The sequence below is a fragment of the Maylandia zebra genome, linkage group LG11 (assembly GCF_041146795.1).
Source record: "Maylandia zebra isolate NMK-2024a linkage group LG11, Mzebra_GT3a, whole genome shotgun sequence".
NCBI classification, from domain to species: Eukaryota; Metazoa; Chordata; class Actinopteri; order Cichliformes; family Cichlidae; genus Maylandia; species Maylandia zebra.
The window spans coordinates 2,275,560-2,295,480 of NC_135177.1; the positions used below are offsets into that span (position 1 = coordinate 2,275,560).

The 19,921-nt window shown below is 42.4% G+C and overlaps 1 protein-coding gene across 3 annotated transcripts in view; it reads left to right on the forward strand.

Moving 5' to 3' along the window:
• Window positions 1-14,348, forward strand: part of ggctb (gamma-glutamylcyclotransferase b) — a 16,864-nt gene extending 2,516 nt beyond the window's left edge. The window contains exons 4-6 of one of the 3 annotated variants that reach the window (XR_013100739.1): window positions 8,891-9,031; window positions 13,846-13,970; window positions 14,055-14,348. Coding sequence is in view for 1 of the 3 variants with exons in the window: in XM_076889679.1 (XP_076745794.1) it covers window positions 8,891-9,031; window positions 13,488-13,586 (240 nt within the window). In the remaining 2 variants the exon portion in view is untranslated. Of the gene's footprint in view, window positions 1-8,890; window positions 11,938-12,019; window positions 13,373-13,487; window positions 13,784-13,845; window positions 13,971-14,054 lie in introns of those variants that run through there. The other 2 variants (XR_013100740.1, XM_076889679.1) reach the window with 2 other exon arrangements.
• The last annotated feature ends 5,573 nt before the right edge of the window (window positions 14,349-19,921 follow it).

Here is a 19,921-nt window from a genome sequence, read left to right on the forward strand (position 1 = left end):
TGGTTGAGACAGAGCAATACTAGAAGAGCATATGGAAGAAGGATGTAACTCATAACAGCAACTCAGGGGCTAGTCAATCTAAGAGCAGACCACAGCAAGCTCCCTGAACAGGGACCAGTAACCATCACAGTGGCAGACATCCAAGAAAGAGTCTCCAGTATGAAGACTTGGACAGCACAAGACCCCAAAATGATTCACGCATACTAGAGCAGGGCGTTATGACCAAAAATATTTATCACGATACACATTTGAAAATTTGCAATAACGATATAACTGACGATATAATTGACACGAGACAAAATACTTTACAACTCCACAACTTTATTAGTGCAAAAAAAACCCCATCACTGTATTTTCACTTAAACAAGCAGCTGTTTTTTATGTGCATTAAAGTTATATAAAAACGTAACAGTGCAAATTCAAATTCCTCACTGACAGTTCAACCAAAAGGCATTTCCAGTGGAAATTAGCCGACATATCCTCAGCATAACCATGTATAATATCCACAAAACTTAAAGAGGTTAAACACACACAATACGGTAATATTATGTTGAAGCACAGCACGTATCACTCCACGAGGCTCCGCCTACGACAGCCGTAATGCTCCGACAATCCATCAAGCGGTGCGGCTTCGTAGCTTAGCAAAGTCGTACTAAAACATTTGACAGATTTTCGAGCACCGTGCACATAAAATGGTTTCGAGGTCAGTAAACACAACCAGAGTTCATACATAAGGCACACGGGATTATAAGGGGCTCTGTTGATTTTCAGAAAAAGCAAAGGATTGATTTTAAGTGCGCCGTATTTTCCAAACAACACGGTAATAACGACGGCCCGCTAGCATGCGCTACCAAAAATAGTGCTTTGTTGTGTGTCTGACGGACGAAAGCTAAACCAGTTCCACACCAGTGAAGCTGCAGCATTTTTACAAACCAGTTCTGGTTCATCCGTTTCATTCAACAATCCGCTTTCGTCCTTCTCATTCTGCGTCGCCGCCATGCTTTTTCCGCCATGTGCATATGAAAACAAAGGCACTGCGCATGCACGTTTTACCCATATTCTATCGCAATATTTCATTTTCTTATCATTGCCCAACATTATACCGGTATTACCGTGAACGGTATGATATGGCCCAGCCCACACATACTGGCTAAAGAAGCTTACTGCATTCCATGAGCGTCTGGCAGCAAAAATGAACCAGCTGCTGGCCAATGGGAGACACCCAGAATGGCTAACTGAAGGCCGGACAGTCCTGATCCCCAAGGACCCCCAGAAGGGACTGGTCCCGTCCAATTGCTGGCCAATAACCTGTGCCAGCACCGCATGGAAGTTCCTGTCAAGCATCATAGCGGCTAAGATGAAGAAACGCATGACTCAATACATGAGTGGGGCACATTAGCAAAAATACCAGAGGAATGAAACATCAGCTACTGGTAGACAGAGCAGTCAGCCGAGACTGCAAGACCAGACTGACCAACCTGTGCACTGCCTGGATTGATTACAAGAAGGCCTATGACTCAATGCCCCACAGCTGGATCCTGGAATACCCAGAACTATACAAGATCAACAGGAACCTAAGAGCCTTCATCAGGAACTCAATGGGGATGTGACAAACAACACTAGAGGCCAACTCCAAGCCCATAGCACAGGTCACCATCAAGTGCAGGATCTACCAAGGAGATGCTCTGTCCCCACTGCTGTTCTGCATAGGCCTGAACCCCCTCAGTGAGATCATCAACAAGACTGGCTACGGATACCGACTACAGAACGGAGCAGTTGTCAGCCACCTCCTGTACATGGATGACATCAAGCTGTATGCCAAGAGTGAACGAGACATCGATTCACTGATCCACACTACCAGGCTATACAGCAATGACATTGGAATGTCGTTCGGACTGGAGAAGTGTAGTCGGATGGTAACAAAGAGAGGGAAGGTAGTCCGAACTGGGGCGATTGCACTACCAGAAGGCAACATTGCAGACAACAAGGACAGCTACAGGTACCTGGCAATCCCACAGGCCTGACCGTCAGACCCTGCTGAGGGTCAGGCAAGTCTGGAGGAGTGAGATGAATTGGAAGAACAACATGCAGGCAATCAATACCTATATCCTGCTGGTGATCAGGTACCTTGCTGACAAAGGAGGTGATAGAAGCCACTGACATCAAGACAAGGAAGTTTCCTTGTCAGGCATGGATCGTTCTACCCTAAATCCAGCACCCTGAGGCTGTACGCTAAGCAAAAGGAAGGAGGCCGAGGACTGGTGAGTGTCAGAACCACTGTCCAGGATGAGACAACGAACATCCATGAGTACATCAGGAAGATGGCCACAACTGTGTGTGCTTAGTGAATACATCAGGCAGCAGGAACCAGAGAAAGAGGAGCAAGAAGAGGAAGTATCATGGAAGGAAAGGCCCCTGTACGGTATGTACCACCGGCAGATAGAGGAGGTGGCTGATATCCAGAAATCCTACCAGTGGCTGGACAAAGCTGGACTGAAAGACAGCACAGAGGCACTAATCATGGCAGCACAAGAACAAGCTCTGAGTACAAGATCCATAGAGGCTGGGGTCTATCACACCAGGCAAGACCCCAGGTGCAGGCTGTGTAAAGATGCCCCTGAGACAATCCAGCACATAACAGCAGGGTGCAAGATGCTAGCAGGCAAGGCATACATGGAACGCCATAACCAAGTGGCTGGCATAGTGTACAGGAACATCTGTGCCGAGTATAACCTGGAAGTCCCGAGGTCAAAATGGGAGATGCCCCAAAAGGAGGCAGATAATGACCGAGCTAAGATCCTGTGGGACTTCCAGATACAGATGGACAAAATGGTGGTGGCTAACCAACCGGACATAGTGGTGGTAGACAAACAGAAGAAGACGGCCGTAGTGATCGATGCAGCTATACCGAATGATAGCGATATCAGGAAATAAGACAAAGAAATTGAGAAATATTAAAGACCAAGAGAAGAAGAAGAAGAAGAAGACATGGCAGGTGAAGGCAAAGTGGTCCCAGTGGTAACCAGAGAACTCAGTGCAGTAATTCCCAAGCTAGGCGAGTGACTAGGGGGCTAGCTGTTGTTCCCAGGAACAACAGTTATGATTTCTGTCCAGAACAACAAATTGCACAGGACCCGAGTGTGAAGGATAAAGACAGCCCAGAGGGGCAAGAGGGAATTATACGTCACGCTTTTTTATGAGAGGTTCTTCATCCTCCAAAATGATCATAAAGCTGAATCAGCAACAATGAAAAGTTTACTGTATATATAAGTCCTAGCTAAACATATTTAGTATCAGCTATCCACACACTTATTCTCACTTAAAAATATATATTTAAACAAAGCCAGCATTGTAAAACCCAACCACATACAGAATTTACAATGAATTACTTTCAGGTTATATGTTTACTTGTATCCATTTCTCTCTCTGTGGTTCATCTGGAAAAGGGATTCATTTGCTACTCCCACCCATCACCTGACTATGTGAAAGGCCAAAACAATTAGGACACACATTGCTTTGCTATGTTTTACAGATCTCACAGCTTGTGAGCTAAAATGCTAGACTGTTCCTCAGCACATACGAGCGCTCCAAACATGCCTAACAGCATGCCTTTGTTTTGATACCTTTGTCTTCTACAGTGTGTTACCTACATTGTTCCCCCTGTTCTGCTTGTTCTTGTATCTGTTGAACTGCAGGGCATTCTCAAATTTACTGTCATCTTTGAATTCTAACACACTGGTGGTAATACTAAAACAAGCCAAGTGAACAGAAACTCCTTCTGGAATATCCTTACCTGGATTACAGATTCAACTTAACTAAACACTGCAGATCATACCCTAATTCATTTATGAAACAGCTGGGAAAAATATGTTTAAAAAATACATTTAACAAAGCATTTTTTTGTTTCTTTGATAAAAAGCTTGACATATACTCAGTCATGTTGTTAGGTACACCTTGCCAGTACTTGTTTGGACCCCCTTTTCTGTTTATACAAGCGTTAACTCACTGTGATGTAGATTCAAAAATGTGCTGGAAACGTTCTTTCACATTAATCAGAGTGTTTATCGACTGCATGTCCATGATACAAATATCCCACTCTACTTAAGAAACCGAAACAACTGTGTTCAAAGAGGAAGCCAGAAACAGTGCATGCCTCTGCAACACTAGCAGCCTGAACTGATGATACGAGGCCTAATTGTGACCCTCCTGTTTTTTTCCAGTATTATTTTGTCCAGTTTTGGTGAGCAGTGTTGGGAAGGTTACTTTTAAATGTATTCCACTACAGATTACAGATTACAGGCCCCAAAATGTATTCTGTAATGTATTCTGTTACGTTACTCAATGAGAGTAAGGTATTCTGAATACTTCGGATTACTTAACATATTATCATGCTTTTTACAACTACATGAATGTACTATTGCTGTGTGATTTATTACTATGACGAGGTTACTCTCCATACCAACACCAACTAGATGTTTAAATCTTAATATAAATGAGTAACAGTAGGTGGACATTAGGTAAGGCTGCACTTTTTGCAGCGATCTCGTATAGAAACTATTCAGCGCCTATATAAAACAGGTCCGCGGCTCCGAACCGTAGTAAAGGGACCTCTGGCTAATACGTCGGGTTCATGTCGGGCTCGTAGCTGAAAACTAGCTTTACTTTGTTCTCTGGGTCACTTTGCTAGCGAGAGACAGAGAGAGGCGTTGAAAGGCTGCTCCAACGGAACTTATTGTTTCAGAGGAAACACGAACACAGCGTACAGCCGAGTCTTAATAGCTTACTTACAGCTGGACTACACTGCCCATGAAGCTGCATTCTTTAGGGCTACGCCTGTAACACTCTGCCTATTGCCTTCATGTTAAATAATTTTTGAACAATAATTTTAAAAAATATTTCTTCACGCCATTATGCGGGTCGCAAGTAGGGGTGACATGGGCCGCGAGATTGGGACACAGACATTAGAGCCTCTTAATGCGTGTTTTGTTTGGGTTTCCAACAGCGTGGAATTATCAGAAAAGAGAGAGCATAGCCGAACATATGAAACAGGAAAATACCGCCGTGCAATCCGTTAATTTCAACTGTAACAGAATACAGTTACTCATATTTTGTATTTTAAATATGTAACGCCGGTACATGTACTCCGTTACTCCCCAACACTGTCGGTGAGCTTGTCCAAGTTGCAGCCTCAGTTGTATTTACCTGAACAGCAGCTGGTGTGATGTTTTGCCGCTGTAGCCCATCTGCTTAAGGTTCAACATTTTGTAGGTTCAAAGATGCTAATCTGAATACCTTGGGGAGAAACGTGATAGATTCTAAGGCCCCGAGACTGACAGGGACCCTAGAAAACATTAAAACAGTCAAATAGTGCATTTTGTTTCCTTTCCTTTTATTTTCGTTTTTTTTTTAATGTAAATTATTAACCTGTCATCTGGAAAAAAAAAAACATGAAAACTGAGACAGCTGGAAATTAAACTCATAGCGAAGTCCACATGAAAGAAACTTCTTGACCTTCTTAATATGTATTAGCTTATCTTATTTCTATCAGAACACAACGTGTTTGTGTTATTTTAGCCAACATGTACATATGTATACTAAATCACTTATCTGTCGACCTGCTTACAGGCCAAACAGATCAAACCTCTGGCTCACGCTAAGCTGTCTCACTCCCATCTTCCTGACACTGAACCAGCCCACTGATATTTGAAGAAGTGTGTACTGCTCTGCTTATATTTTGCACTCTGCATGTAATTTTTGCAGGTGTTGAGAGCTTTCAGTAAGCTAAATTTATTTAAAGCCTATTTGAGTTTCACTAGGACTCAGAACAGACACGTATTTTAGTTGGCTGTAATTCATTTCCAATGGCTTATTTAAGTTATATTTGCCAGTACTTAATATTATAAATAAAAGAATAAAGTAAAAAAAAAAATGTACGCAATTTTATAAATACTATTTTAAATTTACTTCCATCTAAAAAGTTCAGATGTATTTCATTTGTGTTTGGTGTAAAGTACCAATCAATGTTAGTAAAAATAGAAAATATAATAGTGTTATGAAAAGAATATTAAAATGCAACGATGGCCTCCACACATCTCGTCAGTCTTTCACACAATCAAAAACATCTCTTTAGGTTAAATGTTGATTCATGCACAGTATTTTTAGGCGTAGCGTGGTTTGCAATATTAACGTGTTGGGCCCTAAAGTGACATTTTTTATTTCACAGGGCCACGGCTGTAATAAGTGGTTGTTTGAGTTACTGGTGCCTTCTGATCAGCTCAACCCAATTTGCCCATTCTCCTCTGACCTCTGGCATCAATAAAGCATTTTACACCTAGAACTACCACTCCCAGGATATCTTCTCTTTTTTGGTCCATTCTTGTGAACGGTGCAGATGGTTGTTAGTGGTGTGCGGATTGATATTGAAATATCGATTCTTCCAATACAAGTAATTTATGTTCTAGAATCGATTCTCATATTAAAATATTGATATTTTAGTACTTTGGGGTAAATTTGTAGATTTTCATTAACAGGAACAGTGGAAAGAAACTATTTCATTCAGATCGTCTAAATTGGAAGGAACTACTTCATCTTACGCCTTTCATAGTCATATGCGAATGTGTCGCAGCCCCTTGGCGTGCGCACTCACAACAATGGCTGAGCGTAAACGGAGTCATGTGTGGACGTATTTTACCTCCACAAACAGCCAAGACATGGTTTGCGATACATGTGGCAAGACCACTAACCTCGTCAAACACCTCAGACTAAATGACATCACAGAATATGATGAGCTTATGTTGAGGTGACATGACAGGTGCTGCTAGGGCGAGACAGACGTCTCTGGCGGAGTCCTTTAGTGCTGCAGGCAACGTGTTCAACTAGCACACAACTTCAGGTTTTTATTTCTATACGATAATTCTGCATTATTAAGCAATAACAAGTAGTCTGATGTTGTCTAATCATTATGAAGCCCTGTTATTACAATTTCATAATACAATTATATACTGTATTATGAAATACAATGAAACATTTAGTTTTTGTACAGAATTTTACTTGGTATTGGATCGGAAAGGAAATCAGTGGTATCGCACATCACTAATGGTTGTGCTGACAAATTCCAGTAGATTAGCCATCTCTGGAAAACTCCAGCCCGTCCGAACAACCATGACATAGTCAAACTTCCTTAAATCGCCTTTCTTTCTCATTCAAATGCGTGGTTAGAACTTCATAAGATTGTGTTGACATTGAGATTGTGTCCGTGTGCCTGTGATTAGCTGATTAGATATTTGTGTTACAAACACAGGGCTCTAGAGTGCGACCAATTTGGTCGCAAATGCAACCAAATTTTTCAGTGGTGCGAAAAATAATTTGGTTGCACCTGTGCGACCAACTGTTCGGGTAGCAAAAAAATAAAATAAAATAAAATCTGCAACCTTCCCTGTGGTCAACAACAGACACATTATGCCCCTATCGTGGACTAAACCAATCAGAGATAGTCAGGGGCGGGACCTCTCTGATTGGCCGTGGTCCAGTTGAAAGTGCAGGTGGAAGTGGGAGGTGAGTAGCTTGAATAAAGCGATATCAATTCATTAAACCCTGAATCGACTTTTAAACATAACTGTGTTTTGCCAGAAACGCCAGATTCTCAGATTAAAGCTCACAAAACCATTTCAACAACAACCAAACAGCAGATGAGAGCAGGTACACGGACTCCACACAAAGACGTAAACACAGAGGACCGACGCTTCGTCTTTCTCGGCTTCCTCACCCGCCGGCCCGCAGACGGACACGCTGTCGGAGCTCAGCGATCCTGATGCGTCCGGTCCGCTGTGTTCACGTCTTTTTGCGCTGATTCTGAGCTGCAGGTTTTGTCTCTCCAACCAAAATCCACCGAGCCAGCAGCAAAAGAAGCAGCAAACTGCGCTTCACATCTGATCAATGTCGTCATGAATTTTGCTGTTTTGCTTCCACGACTATTAAAATCACACTTCATGCACAGCTAGCTCTCTCTCTCTCTCTCTGTAGTTCAAGAACAGTTTCCGTCTCCAATCTCTGTTTTCTGTATTATTCATTGGCTTATTACCCACCAGTCTACCGTTGTTTACAGGCTGTGGCTGCTGTCTTTTTCTTTTCTTTTTCACTTAAATGACCTCGGACAAGAAAGCCTATTTTTTCTGTTGTTCAATACTGAAGAAATTTAAACTTTATATGCAGAACATTGTAGAATATTTTTAAGGTTATCTGCTATAAAAAGCCAGACCAGGAAAATCTCCTTCATGTTTTTCTGTTTTATTCTCAGTTACTTTCACACAAAGGCATCTGCTGTGATGTTCACAATTCTGATGAAGTCAGTGCTGATAAATGATCAGAGTTATAATATTTCTGACTGTCTGAGGCAAAGTTGAATCGAATCGGGACTTTGAAAACCGGAATCGAATGGATTGTAGAAATCAGTGATGATACCCAGCCCTAGTGAGCAGCCTAGGCACGACAGACGTGGATGTAGCTGTAATAGGAAAAGAACTATTGCTAACTTTTCTGTTAAGTTAAGGCCTGATCCTTCTGAAATTCATAGCCAGTGCTCTGACACGGTGTCATCAATCTTTGAATGCTGAAAAAGCACAGTGTATCCAGAAAAACACTTTATATTATATCAATTATTAGAAAATTTGTGTGCGCCTAACTTTTGTGCCGGTACGCCTAACTTTTTAAAGTTAGGCGTACCGGTACGCCCATGGCAAAAAGTTAGTCTAGAGCCCTGAAACAGGTCAATGGGTATACCTAAAAGTTATAGGAAGCTCACTCTTGCTTTATTACACTGAAGACAGTTGACAACTGACATTTGTGGCTGCTGTCATGGTTATAACAAATATATTCTCATCAATGACTGCAGGTGATTGTAATGGGAGCAGAACAGAACGGCTTGCCAAAAGACTACCAGGAGAAACTTCGAGCAATCAAGACCAACATGTATGAGGGTCCCCTACCCATGATGGCTGAACTGGAGCGAGCCAGACGAAGAGCCAAAGAAAAGGTCAACCATCGTTCTAATGATGCCTGATTATCCAATGTAAACCAGGTCCACTTTTTACCTTAGCAAATACTTTATTGGTTATAACACTGTATTTAAGCATGTTGTGCCTTAGTTAGCTGCTTCACCTAATGGTTAACCTTAATTATAGGAGCATAGTTTATGATTCTACTATGCTCCATTGTCAGCCACAGGTACAATAGAATACTAATGACTTTGTCGTCTAATTTGGGTTTAATGAAAACTTACAATATTCCTTAAGAAACAATATTACATTTATTTATTTTATGTAAACAGTTTTACCTTCATGTGTTATGGTGAAGATATATTTCAGTACAAAAAGTCCAGAGACTAAGGAATAATTCTATAGTTGGAGAAGTGTTTAAGAAAATGGATGGATGACAGTCGGTCTTCAAAAGGATACATATGGAATTACACAGAAACATTCGTCTCATATTTCACATTCTTCATACTCAGTGAGATAGGTGTTGGTGTTGTGGGAAACATTGTGCCAGGTGCTGCCTGAGATTGTGTGTAGATATCCGGCAGTGTTACCAGGAAAGCTGCCTTTCTGACATTATATTGAGATGTGTTATTATCAAATTATTTTTGAAGCATTTGACCACAATCTTTTCTACCAAATATATTCTATATATAAAAGAAAAGGAAAGAACTTTGAGTAAAGTGTATGTTTAGTACATATTTTATCTCTCGTGGTATTTATATATTTCTTACTATAGAATAAAGGATGAAGGAAAAATTATTTATAAAAAATGCATGAAAATTGATTTTTTTTAAATGAACTCTTTTATGAGTAAATTATAGTGCAAAACAGTTACACACACACACACACACACACACACACACACACACACACACACACACACACACACACACACACACACACACACACACAGAAACTAGAGCTGCAGAAAGGTGCAACAAAGAAGGTGCCTAAGAAGTACAGCAAGCTGCCCATACCTGAGATGCCGGAAACTGCCAAGCAAAGACTCAAAGCCTTGGCCAGCTGTTTGGAGAGGTACACCAGAGAGATCGAAGGCAGGAGAATGAACCAGCTGTTCTCCACAGACAGCCAAGGTGTACTCTCAGTAGCAGGGGAACAATATGAGAACAGCACCACCAAGGCTGGAGACAGTAATACTGGAAGAGAATATGGGAGAAGCATGCAACCCATAACAGCATTGCTCAGTCGCTAGTGGGTCTGAGGGCAGACCACAGCAAGCTCCCTGAACAGGGACCAGTAACCATCACAGTAGAAGACAATAAAGGGTCTCCAGTATGAAGAGTTGTACAGCACCAGGCCCCAACATGATTCATGCCTCATGGACTGCACTCCATGAGCATCTAGGAGCACAACTGAACCAGCTGCTAGTTGACGAGGGACACCTGGAATGGCTAACTGAAGGCCAGAGTGTCCTGATCCTCAAGGACCCCCAGAAGGGACCAGTCCCATCCAACTACTGGCCAATAACCTGCCTCAGTACCATGTGGAAGCTCCTTTCAGGCATCATAGCGGCTAAGATCAGGCACATGACTCAATACATGAGTGGGGCACAGAAAGGAATTAGCAAGAATACCAGTGGAGCAAAACACCAGCTACTGGTAGACAGAGCAGTCAGCCGAGACTGCGAGACCAGGCTGACCAACCTGTGCACTGCCTGGATTGATTACAAGAAGGCCTATGATGCAATGCCCCACAGCTGGATACTGGAATGCCCAGAACTATACAAGATCAATGGGACCCTAAGAGCCTTCATCAGGAACTCAATGGGGATGTGGCGGACAACTTCAAGCCCATAGCACAAGTCACCATCAAGTGTGGGATCTACCAAGGAGATGCTCTGTCCCCACTGCTGTTCTGCATAGGCCTGAACCCCCTCAGTGAGATAATTAACAAGAGTCCCTAGTCCAGGACTTCTTAGACCAGGAAACTCCTTACCATGCATGGAGGGTTTCACCCCAAGTCCAGCACCCTGAGGCTGTACGCTAAGCGGAAAGAAGAAGGCCAAGGACTAGTGAGCATCAGCACCACTGTCCAGGATGAGACAGGGAACATCCATGAATACATCAGGAAGATCACCCCAACCAAACGTGTGCTCAGTGAATACATCAGGCAGCAGGAACCCAAGAAAGAGGAGCAAGAGGAGGAAGTATCATGGAAGGAAAGGCTCCTGCACGGTATGTACCACCAGCAGATAGAGGAGGTGGCTGACAGAAATCCTACCAGTGGCTGGACAAAGCTGGACTGAAAGACAGCACACTAATCATGGCAGCACAGGAACAAGCACTGAGCACAAGATCCATAGAGGCTGGGATCTGTCACACCAGGCAGGACCTCAGGTGCAGGCTGTGTAAAGATGCCCCAGAGACAATCCAGCACATAACAGCAGGGTGCAAGATGCTAGCAGGCAAGGCATACATGGAGCGCCATAACCAAGTGGCCGGCATAGTGTACAGGAACATCTGTGCCGAGTATAACCTGGAAGTCCCGAGGTCAAAATGGGAGACGCCCCAAAAAGAGGCAGATAATGACCGAGCTAAGATCCTGTGGGATTTCCAGATACAGACGGACAAAAAAGTGATGGCTAACCAAACGGACATAGTGGTGGTAGACAAACAGAATGTCAGGGTTGGACGGTTCCCCGACCGGTCGACCTGCCTGTGTTTGTGTGTTTTCCTCTCTCTCTTTCATTTTCCTCTCCGGCTCCGTGGCAATTGTTTACGGAGGTCGCATGGCAATGAGTGACGTCCGACCCGGGTGTGCTGCCGCTCTGGAGCCGCCACACCTGCAACTGATCCAGCCAACAGCTGCCTTTAATCATCCACCATCTTAGGCAGAGCTGGTGTGGCCGAACGACAGTCAGCGCTGGAGTATTGCACTAAGCCTGGTAGTATTCTCTGACCGTTTGCGTAGTTAAGTGTTGCCTGCCAGATGAGTGATTAACTGTTTGCTGTTCTGTGTGCAACTAGGAACAGGGATGGAGGAGAATCACAAGCATGGGAGTCTACCTGGAGGAGGAAGGAAAATTCACTGCCACGCACTGTTTGAGCACGGGAAGGGGGACACAACTGACTACGTTGCACATTGAACTGTTGTTAACCTTTTACCACTGTAAATAAACACACTGCCTTGCATTCAGAGCTCCATGCCTGGTTCCTCTCTTTCTCCAACCATGAAGAAGACAGCCGTAGTGATAGATGTAGCGGTTCTGAATGACAGCAACATCAGGAAGAAGGAACACCAGAAACCTGAGAAATACCAAGGGCTCAGAGAAGAGTTGGAGAACATGTGGAGGGTGAAGGTAACAGTGGTCCCGGTGGTAATCAAAGCACTATGTGCTCAGCAGATCCCAGGAACAACATTGGAGATCTCTGTCCAGAAGAGCGCAGACCTGGGAACTAAGATACTGCGCAGGACTCTCAAGCTCCCAGGCCTCTGGTAGAGGACCCCAGCTTGGAGGATAGAACGCCCGCAGGGGTGGGAGGGGAATTTTATATATTTTATATATTTTCCAAACATGGTTTTCACAGTTTCAGTTATTCCTTACAAATTATTAGTATTCCTATGTGGATGCAGCCTTAGCTCATGGGAGGAGTTCATTAAGGTCATGGAAGAAGCCTTTTGGTCAGCCTCGAGGCGATTCCAGCAAACCATCAGGCTCTCAGTGTGGGTTGCTGACTTCAACCAAGGATATAGTTGGTTGGTGTTAAGACTACTTTTCTCAGTCCCACTGACATGCCTTCTATTGAAGAAAAATAGTCTGGGGACGAGACAGACAACTTCCGGATCAATGGGTCCAAGGTGAGTAAGGTAGTTAAATAACTCCTTAGTGGTAGGGCCCCAGGTGATTTGCCTTGAGTTACTATAGGTATATCTTGGTTGACACACCTCTGCAACATCACTTGGAGATCCAGGGCAGTCCCTCTGGATTGGCAGACAGGGGTGGTGGTTACTTGTGTGATTCAATTACAGTGGGATCACACTACTCAGCCTCCCTAGGAAGAAAAGTCTATGCCAGGGTACTGGAGACACGAGTTTGTCCATAATTCGAACCTCTGATTCAGTGATTGTCATCCTGGTCATAGACCGCTAAACCAGATCTTTATCCTAATGAGGAAATTCAAGTTTAAATGGGGGTTACAGTCTACATGTGTTTTATGGGATTTGACCGCATCTCTCGAGACATTGTATGGAAGGTGCTTTGGAAGTATGGGGCATCTAGCTCATTATCAAAGGCCATTTGGTCCTTGTGCAACTGCAGCAAGAGCTTGGTCTGTCTTGCTGACAATAGACTCATTCCCAGCAGGTGTTGGGATTATGATTATGTTCATAATTTTTTAAACAAAATTTCTAGGCAGTCTTAAGTAGCAAAAGGCCTCCCCTCTGGTTGTCTCAGGATCTCATCTCTATTTTTTGTGGTTCTGTTGGCTTCATCAGGTGGTGGCATCCAGCTTGTACATCAACAGTTTGCGGCCCAATGTGAAGCAATGGGAATACCAGTTAGCACTTTCAAGTGTGGGGCTTGAAAGTTCTTAGCAAGAATAGATTGGAGAGCCTTCTTGGGGTTAGGGACAAGTTGTTGCCCCAAATGGAGGAATTCAAGTATCTGGGGGTCAAAAGTGAAGAGAAAGGAGAGCGGGGGAGTGACAAATGGATTGGAGCCATGTCTGCAGTGATGCATATGCTTTACTGGTCTCTTGTGGTAAAGAGAGATCTGAATATAAATATGCTATGGTGTTGATTTTACTAGTTGATAATGACGTCTACTGCCTGGCCATCCTGGCCCAATCCCCAGAGCTGGGTTTGCCATTCCCCACCTGCCGTGGCCACCTGCAAGCCATCAAACAGCAAAGAGCTGTCCAGTACTTAAGATGTGCGTTGGCTTCCACACTCTGCTAGACCGTCCACTACCCCATGATGGTAACTTGGCTCTTGCACACTTAAATCTTAGAAATTTTCTTTCGTATAACCGGTCTCCTTGTGTTTTTCTTTACCTCTGACCAGAATCATTACCCACCACACCTGCAGCTGATTCTCGTGTTCTGGATTCATCTCTCCTCTCACCTGAAAAAGCTCATGGACTAGCTACTCAGACAGCGTTCACAGAAATTCACTCTGCCTGCCACTCACCTCTGGATCATGCAAATTGGCTGGATTGCCTCACTCTCACCCTGTCAGACACTCACACCATTTCCTCCCTCCCTCCGGACCCCAGTCTCTCATCTAACCAGTAACCTGTAATTTCTTCATTCTAATCATTACCTGGCAATTCCTCCTACTCCCTCACTAATCCCTCTCTCCCTTTGCTTCTAGTGACTGCAACATCTAAGACCCTCACCTCTGTCTCCTACCCCCCAAAGTTCTCCTTCTTTTTTCCTTGTGATTAAATAAACTTAAGTTCACTGTATCTCACTGGTCAATTGAGTTTGCTTTTGGGTTCAGCCCTCGTACCAGCCTAGTGGCCCCTGACAGATAAACATCCCTACCTTTGCCTGGCTAGTGACCTAAAGTATGCGATTGCAAATACAAGCGGTGAACATTTTGTTGTCTCCAGAATGTGGCTCAGTTCTCCTTTAGACATAGTTTGAGAAATTCAGTCATTTAGGAGGGAACTAGACTAAAGCCGCTAGTCCTCCACATTAAACTGAACCAATTGAGGTGGTCTGGGCATCTGACTAGGATACCTCCTGGCCACCTCCTGAGCGAGGTGTTCTGGGCATACTGCAAAGCTATAGGGTATTGAAGTATGGCACTGTGAACCCCTTGAGCCTGCTGTACCGCCCCTCCCTTGAAGTTGAGCCATGGACCACACTGCCACCACAGGCACCTTTCTTTGATCACAAGTGCCATAGCTGTGTGCAGGCAGGATGATAGACCCAAACGCAGGCCTCGTGGAGACAAACGTGAACTCAAAAACCTCAGCTTTATTTGTTGGCAATTACTAAACAGAAAACTAAACTGGTGAAACATGTCAGTTTCTAGCTTCACCACACGGGCAATTATGAGGTTACGACGCGACATAGGGCAAGGAAAACACAGGGCTAAAAACACAGTAACCAGGGAATGGGAGACAGGAGGGAGACACAGCTGGGAGAAATCAGACTAAACTAGACAAGGGAAGCAAACCTAGAAGCACTGACATGAGACACGCACTTTCAAAGTAAATCAGAAAACACATCGACTTAACTCAAGATACGTAAACTTAACAGAGACCGGGGGAGACAGAACATAGGAACCTGAAACGTGGGATAGGAGGGCACAGAGTAGACAACACAGAACACAGGGAAGCCACATAACAAAACCTAAGAACTAGTAATCACATAATAACGAATTGGAGAGCTAGAAATACTGAGAAATAAACCTAAATACTAGTAGTGATAACAGTGATAAAAATAATCAATGATCAAAAAAACAGAACAAAACTGGGTCCCAGGACCGTGACAACAAGCTTGTAGAGAATAGCCTGCCAAAGGCAAGCCTCTAAGTAACGAATTTGAGGATTTTTAAAATAATGTTAAATGATTTCTACAAAACATGAAGTGTGCCAGAGCTGAAGAGGTGTCTATAATATCACCTCTTCTTCAGATAACAAGGCTAGGAGAATCCGATGTCCTCCGAGTCCAAGTGAATCTCAGGTCAGTTCTCTCAATCTAAATTTGTAATTTATTTGTAATTATGACTTATTTCAATTGTATGAAAGATTAAAATGGAGTGCTGGTTTAGCTCAGTGGGTGAGCTATATGTCGTATGGCAGGACAGCATCTGGCCTGGGCCAAACCCGGGCTGTGTGTCCTCACCTCTCTCTCTCAGCTGTACTGTCTATCGTCACTGCATCTGTCCCAAAAAAGGCTAAAAGCCAAAAAAGTAAGCATTTAAAAAAAGAAAGTAAGCATAAACACGAGTGTTTCATTAAACTTCAGCTTTTTCTCCTCAACTTCCAGTCTTATAGAAATCTGTTTGCAGGAAGAATATTCTAATTTAAATCAATCAGTAATAAACTAAGGACACTGACAGAGTTTGAATTCATTTGAATACCTGACTTAGCCTTTTATTTGTTGTTATCGATCGTCTGTTTGGCTCTTACTCATAGTGTCTATAATTATTTTATCTGAACTGAGAACTAAATCAGATTTTTTAAAAGTCTGGGAAATGAGGTAGAAACTCAGAGTAAGGGCCAAGCATATGATAGATAACAACAAATAAAACAGTTCTTTGTTTGTTTGTTTGTTTATTTAAAGGACTTCCTGTCTGTGATGCAGTGAGCATTTCTTCTCCACTCCTTATCTATTCTCCACTGTAGCATGTCATTTTGCCTTCTCCCTTAGTCTCTTTTTTGTTCTGTCTCCTCATGCTCGCTTTTTACTTTCTTCTTTTCGTCTTTTCTCGTTCATCCGACCCCCAACGAGTCACAGCAGCCCCTCTCCAAGCCTTGGGGTCACAGAAAACTGGGAGCTATCTCATATTTATATGGGGAGATAACCTCACATCTGGTGTGGCCTGAGATTCCCAGAGAGGTACCCATATGGAAAAGAAATAGTAAAAACTTATATGCTTTACTCATGAAAGTGGCCACTTTCTCATCACTTTCATATATTGTTTTAGTATCCAAAACATACAAGTTTCATCATATAATTTTTCAAGGGATCTTATATCTGTTTTCACTCTTATATGATTGATTGATTGATTGATTGGTAATTTATTTCAACATGTGAACAATATACAAGTACATTTAGAAAAGAAATGAGAGAAAAAAAAATATATACTATACAAATTACATACAAAAAAACATTCTGATTAATTTACATGTTGAAAGGGAGTGGGAAGAAGTATACACTTATTTAATCCCACCCCTGTCCCATAAATTATCAGTGAATATTTAGTCAGCTTCCTTACTGATATAATTTGTAATAAAAATAGTGAACAGATTTCTGATATACTATATACTATAATATCACATCATGAATTTTTTGTTTGTTTGTTTTTAAATAGAGACATTCACTTAATTTAAATACTTTCCTTTTCTTTATAGATCGAGAAGATCATATTTTTATAACTCTTTTTGAACAGTTTTATGTTTGGACATTGCTTTAATTCCATATTCAGTTTGTTCCATAGTTTCACTCCTTGAACAGAAACACAAAAGCCTTTTCTTGTAGTACGTATGCTTTTCATACAAGTTTCACACAAGACAGATACAAACTTTATAAGATTTATATATATCTTTTCCATATGGGTAGAGTCTAAGACCCAACCTGACACATAAACATAGACAAACAGGCAAACACAGACACAAACATGCATTCCCACCCTCATGCACATATATACATATACTCAGCACTCACTCAACATGGAGACAAACAGAAATGAACACTGTACACACACTCACACTCCCCAAATATACTCTATATACCCAGGTCTAGGCACCATCACCCCCATCCCCACGCCTCAGATGGCAAACAGAGAACAGGGGTTTATCATAGTTTTATCATAGTATAATCTTCATGTGCTTGATCCAAAGCACACTGTCTGTGTACTCACTACCTAATTTATAGCCAAAGTATTCACTCACTGTCTCTCTACTGTATCGCTAGCTTAGCTTAGCTCGTAGCCAACTCACTAGTAGCATGATTACTCGGCTTTGCACCCTTGATTCACCCGTAGCTAGCCAGGCCCCTGTAGCTGGTGCAGCCGAAGATAGCGTAGGCCCCGCTAGCTGTTCCCCGGCAGACCCCAACTTGTGCTTGCACTGGGAAGAGGGGGTAGGGGCGGTAATTACACTCGCAGTAGCACAGGAACAGAGCAGGAGGGAAAGAGAGCCAGGGACAACAACGTCACATTAGAAAGGTATAGTAATCATCCACAACTATTTTCAGATGCAGATGATAAAGGATTCAGAAAGTTTATTCATGCAGGTCTATATGACAGAGAATGTGCATCTTCCTTTTGTTTTGCATATTTTAATTTATTTATTTTTTTTATAATTCAAGTATTTATTAGATTTTGCATTTTATAACAGCAAATACAGAGATGCAACAACCAAAAGCAAGAAGCAAACAAACAAAAACAAACAAACAAAATAAATAACTAAAATAAATAAATAAATAAAAAACCAACAAAAAAAAACACAACGAAACAAAACAAGTGAGGTTTTAACATATGTTGTATTAAACTCAAATGTCCAAGTCAGGTAGACATGTAGGTGCAAAAATTGTCCCACTGTTCCAGCGCAGCTTCTGTCACATGATGTATTTTTCCCAGCATCTTTTCGCACGCAACATTCCCAATCATTCTGTCTTTCCACATTTTAAGCGTTGGAATATGAGAGTCCTTCCAGTGTTCCAAAATGACACGGGCACAAGTTACCAATGCAGTACTTAACACTCTAAACTGGTGTTTACTTAATTGCGGCACCTCTCCTTTGTCTCCTAGTAAACATAATTTAGGTGATCTGGGTAGGTTACAAAGTGTCCACCCCTGCAAATAATTCAGTACAGTGTTCCAAACTGGAAAAACCAGCGGGCATTCCCAGAGGGCATGTATCAGAGTACCTTTGGCTTGTTGGCATTTCCAACACAAGTCATCTCTACCAATCCCCATTCTATACAGCCTTGAAGGAGTATAATAGTATCTGTTAAGAATTTTGTATTGAATAAATTTTCCCCTGGCTTCCCTAATGTATAATCCATTGTTCGACAATATAGAATCCCATGTATCTTCATCCATTGTACGCCCTAGATCCCTTTCCCATACTTTTTTCAGGCTCTTATTTATATTGTTTTTAATCCATGGGCAAATATTATACCATTTCGCAGCTGTGCACAGAAATGGGGGTAGTAGCATGAAATTCTCTATCGAGTTACTTTCACATGTTATTGTAACTCCTCCTTTTAAACAGTTTCTTATTTGCAAATACTTCCAGAAATGACTGTTACCCTCTAAACAAAACTTTTTTTTAATATCCTCATACGACATGAAGACACCCCCTTCAAATAGGTCACTAACAGTTCTGATACCTCTTCTCAGCCATTGTGTCCAGTAAACAGTCTGCTTACCAATTTTAATTTTAGGATTATACCACAAGGGGGCATACTTCTGTACATATGGCACAAGTTTGTATTTCTTATGCACCTCCAACCATACCATTTTCGAAAATTTCAAAATAGGGTTTTGCGTCTTACCGTGATTATTCACTTTTTGTGATAAAATATCAATTGGTGTGAATGGAGATGCAAGCTCTTGTTCTATTAAAATCCAGTCTATATTATTTTTCCCTGCCCAATGTTTGCCTAATCTAGCCATTTCAAAAGAGATACTATAATACTCTATATTGGGCAGGGCTAGTCCCCCTTCTTTCTTACACTGAACAAAAATATAAACGCAACACTTTTGTTTTTGCTCCCATTCCCCATGGGATGGACGTAGAGACCTAAAATTCATTCCAGATACACAATATAACCATCCCTCCCAAACAGTGGTCACAAATCAGTCCAAATGTGTGGTAGTGGGCACATCTGCTATATTGAGATAATCCATCCCACCTCACAGGTGTGCCACATCAGGATGCTGATCTGACATCATGAGTAGTGCACAGGTGTACCTCAGACTGCCCACAACAAAAGGCCACCCTGGAATGTGCAGTTTTGTCTCACAGCAAAATGCCACAGATGCCACAAGCAATGAGGGAGCGTGCAATTGGCATGCTGACAGCAGGAATGTCAACCAGATCTGTCGCCCGTGCATTGAATGTTCATTTCTCAACCATAAGCCGTCTCCACAGGCGTTTCAGAGAATATGGCAGCACATCCAACCGGCCTCACAACCGCAGACCTCGTGTAACCACACCAGCCCAGGACCTCCACATCCAGCAGGTT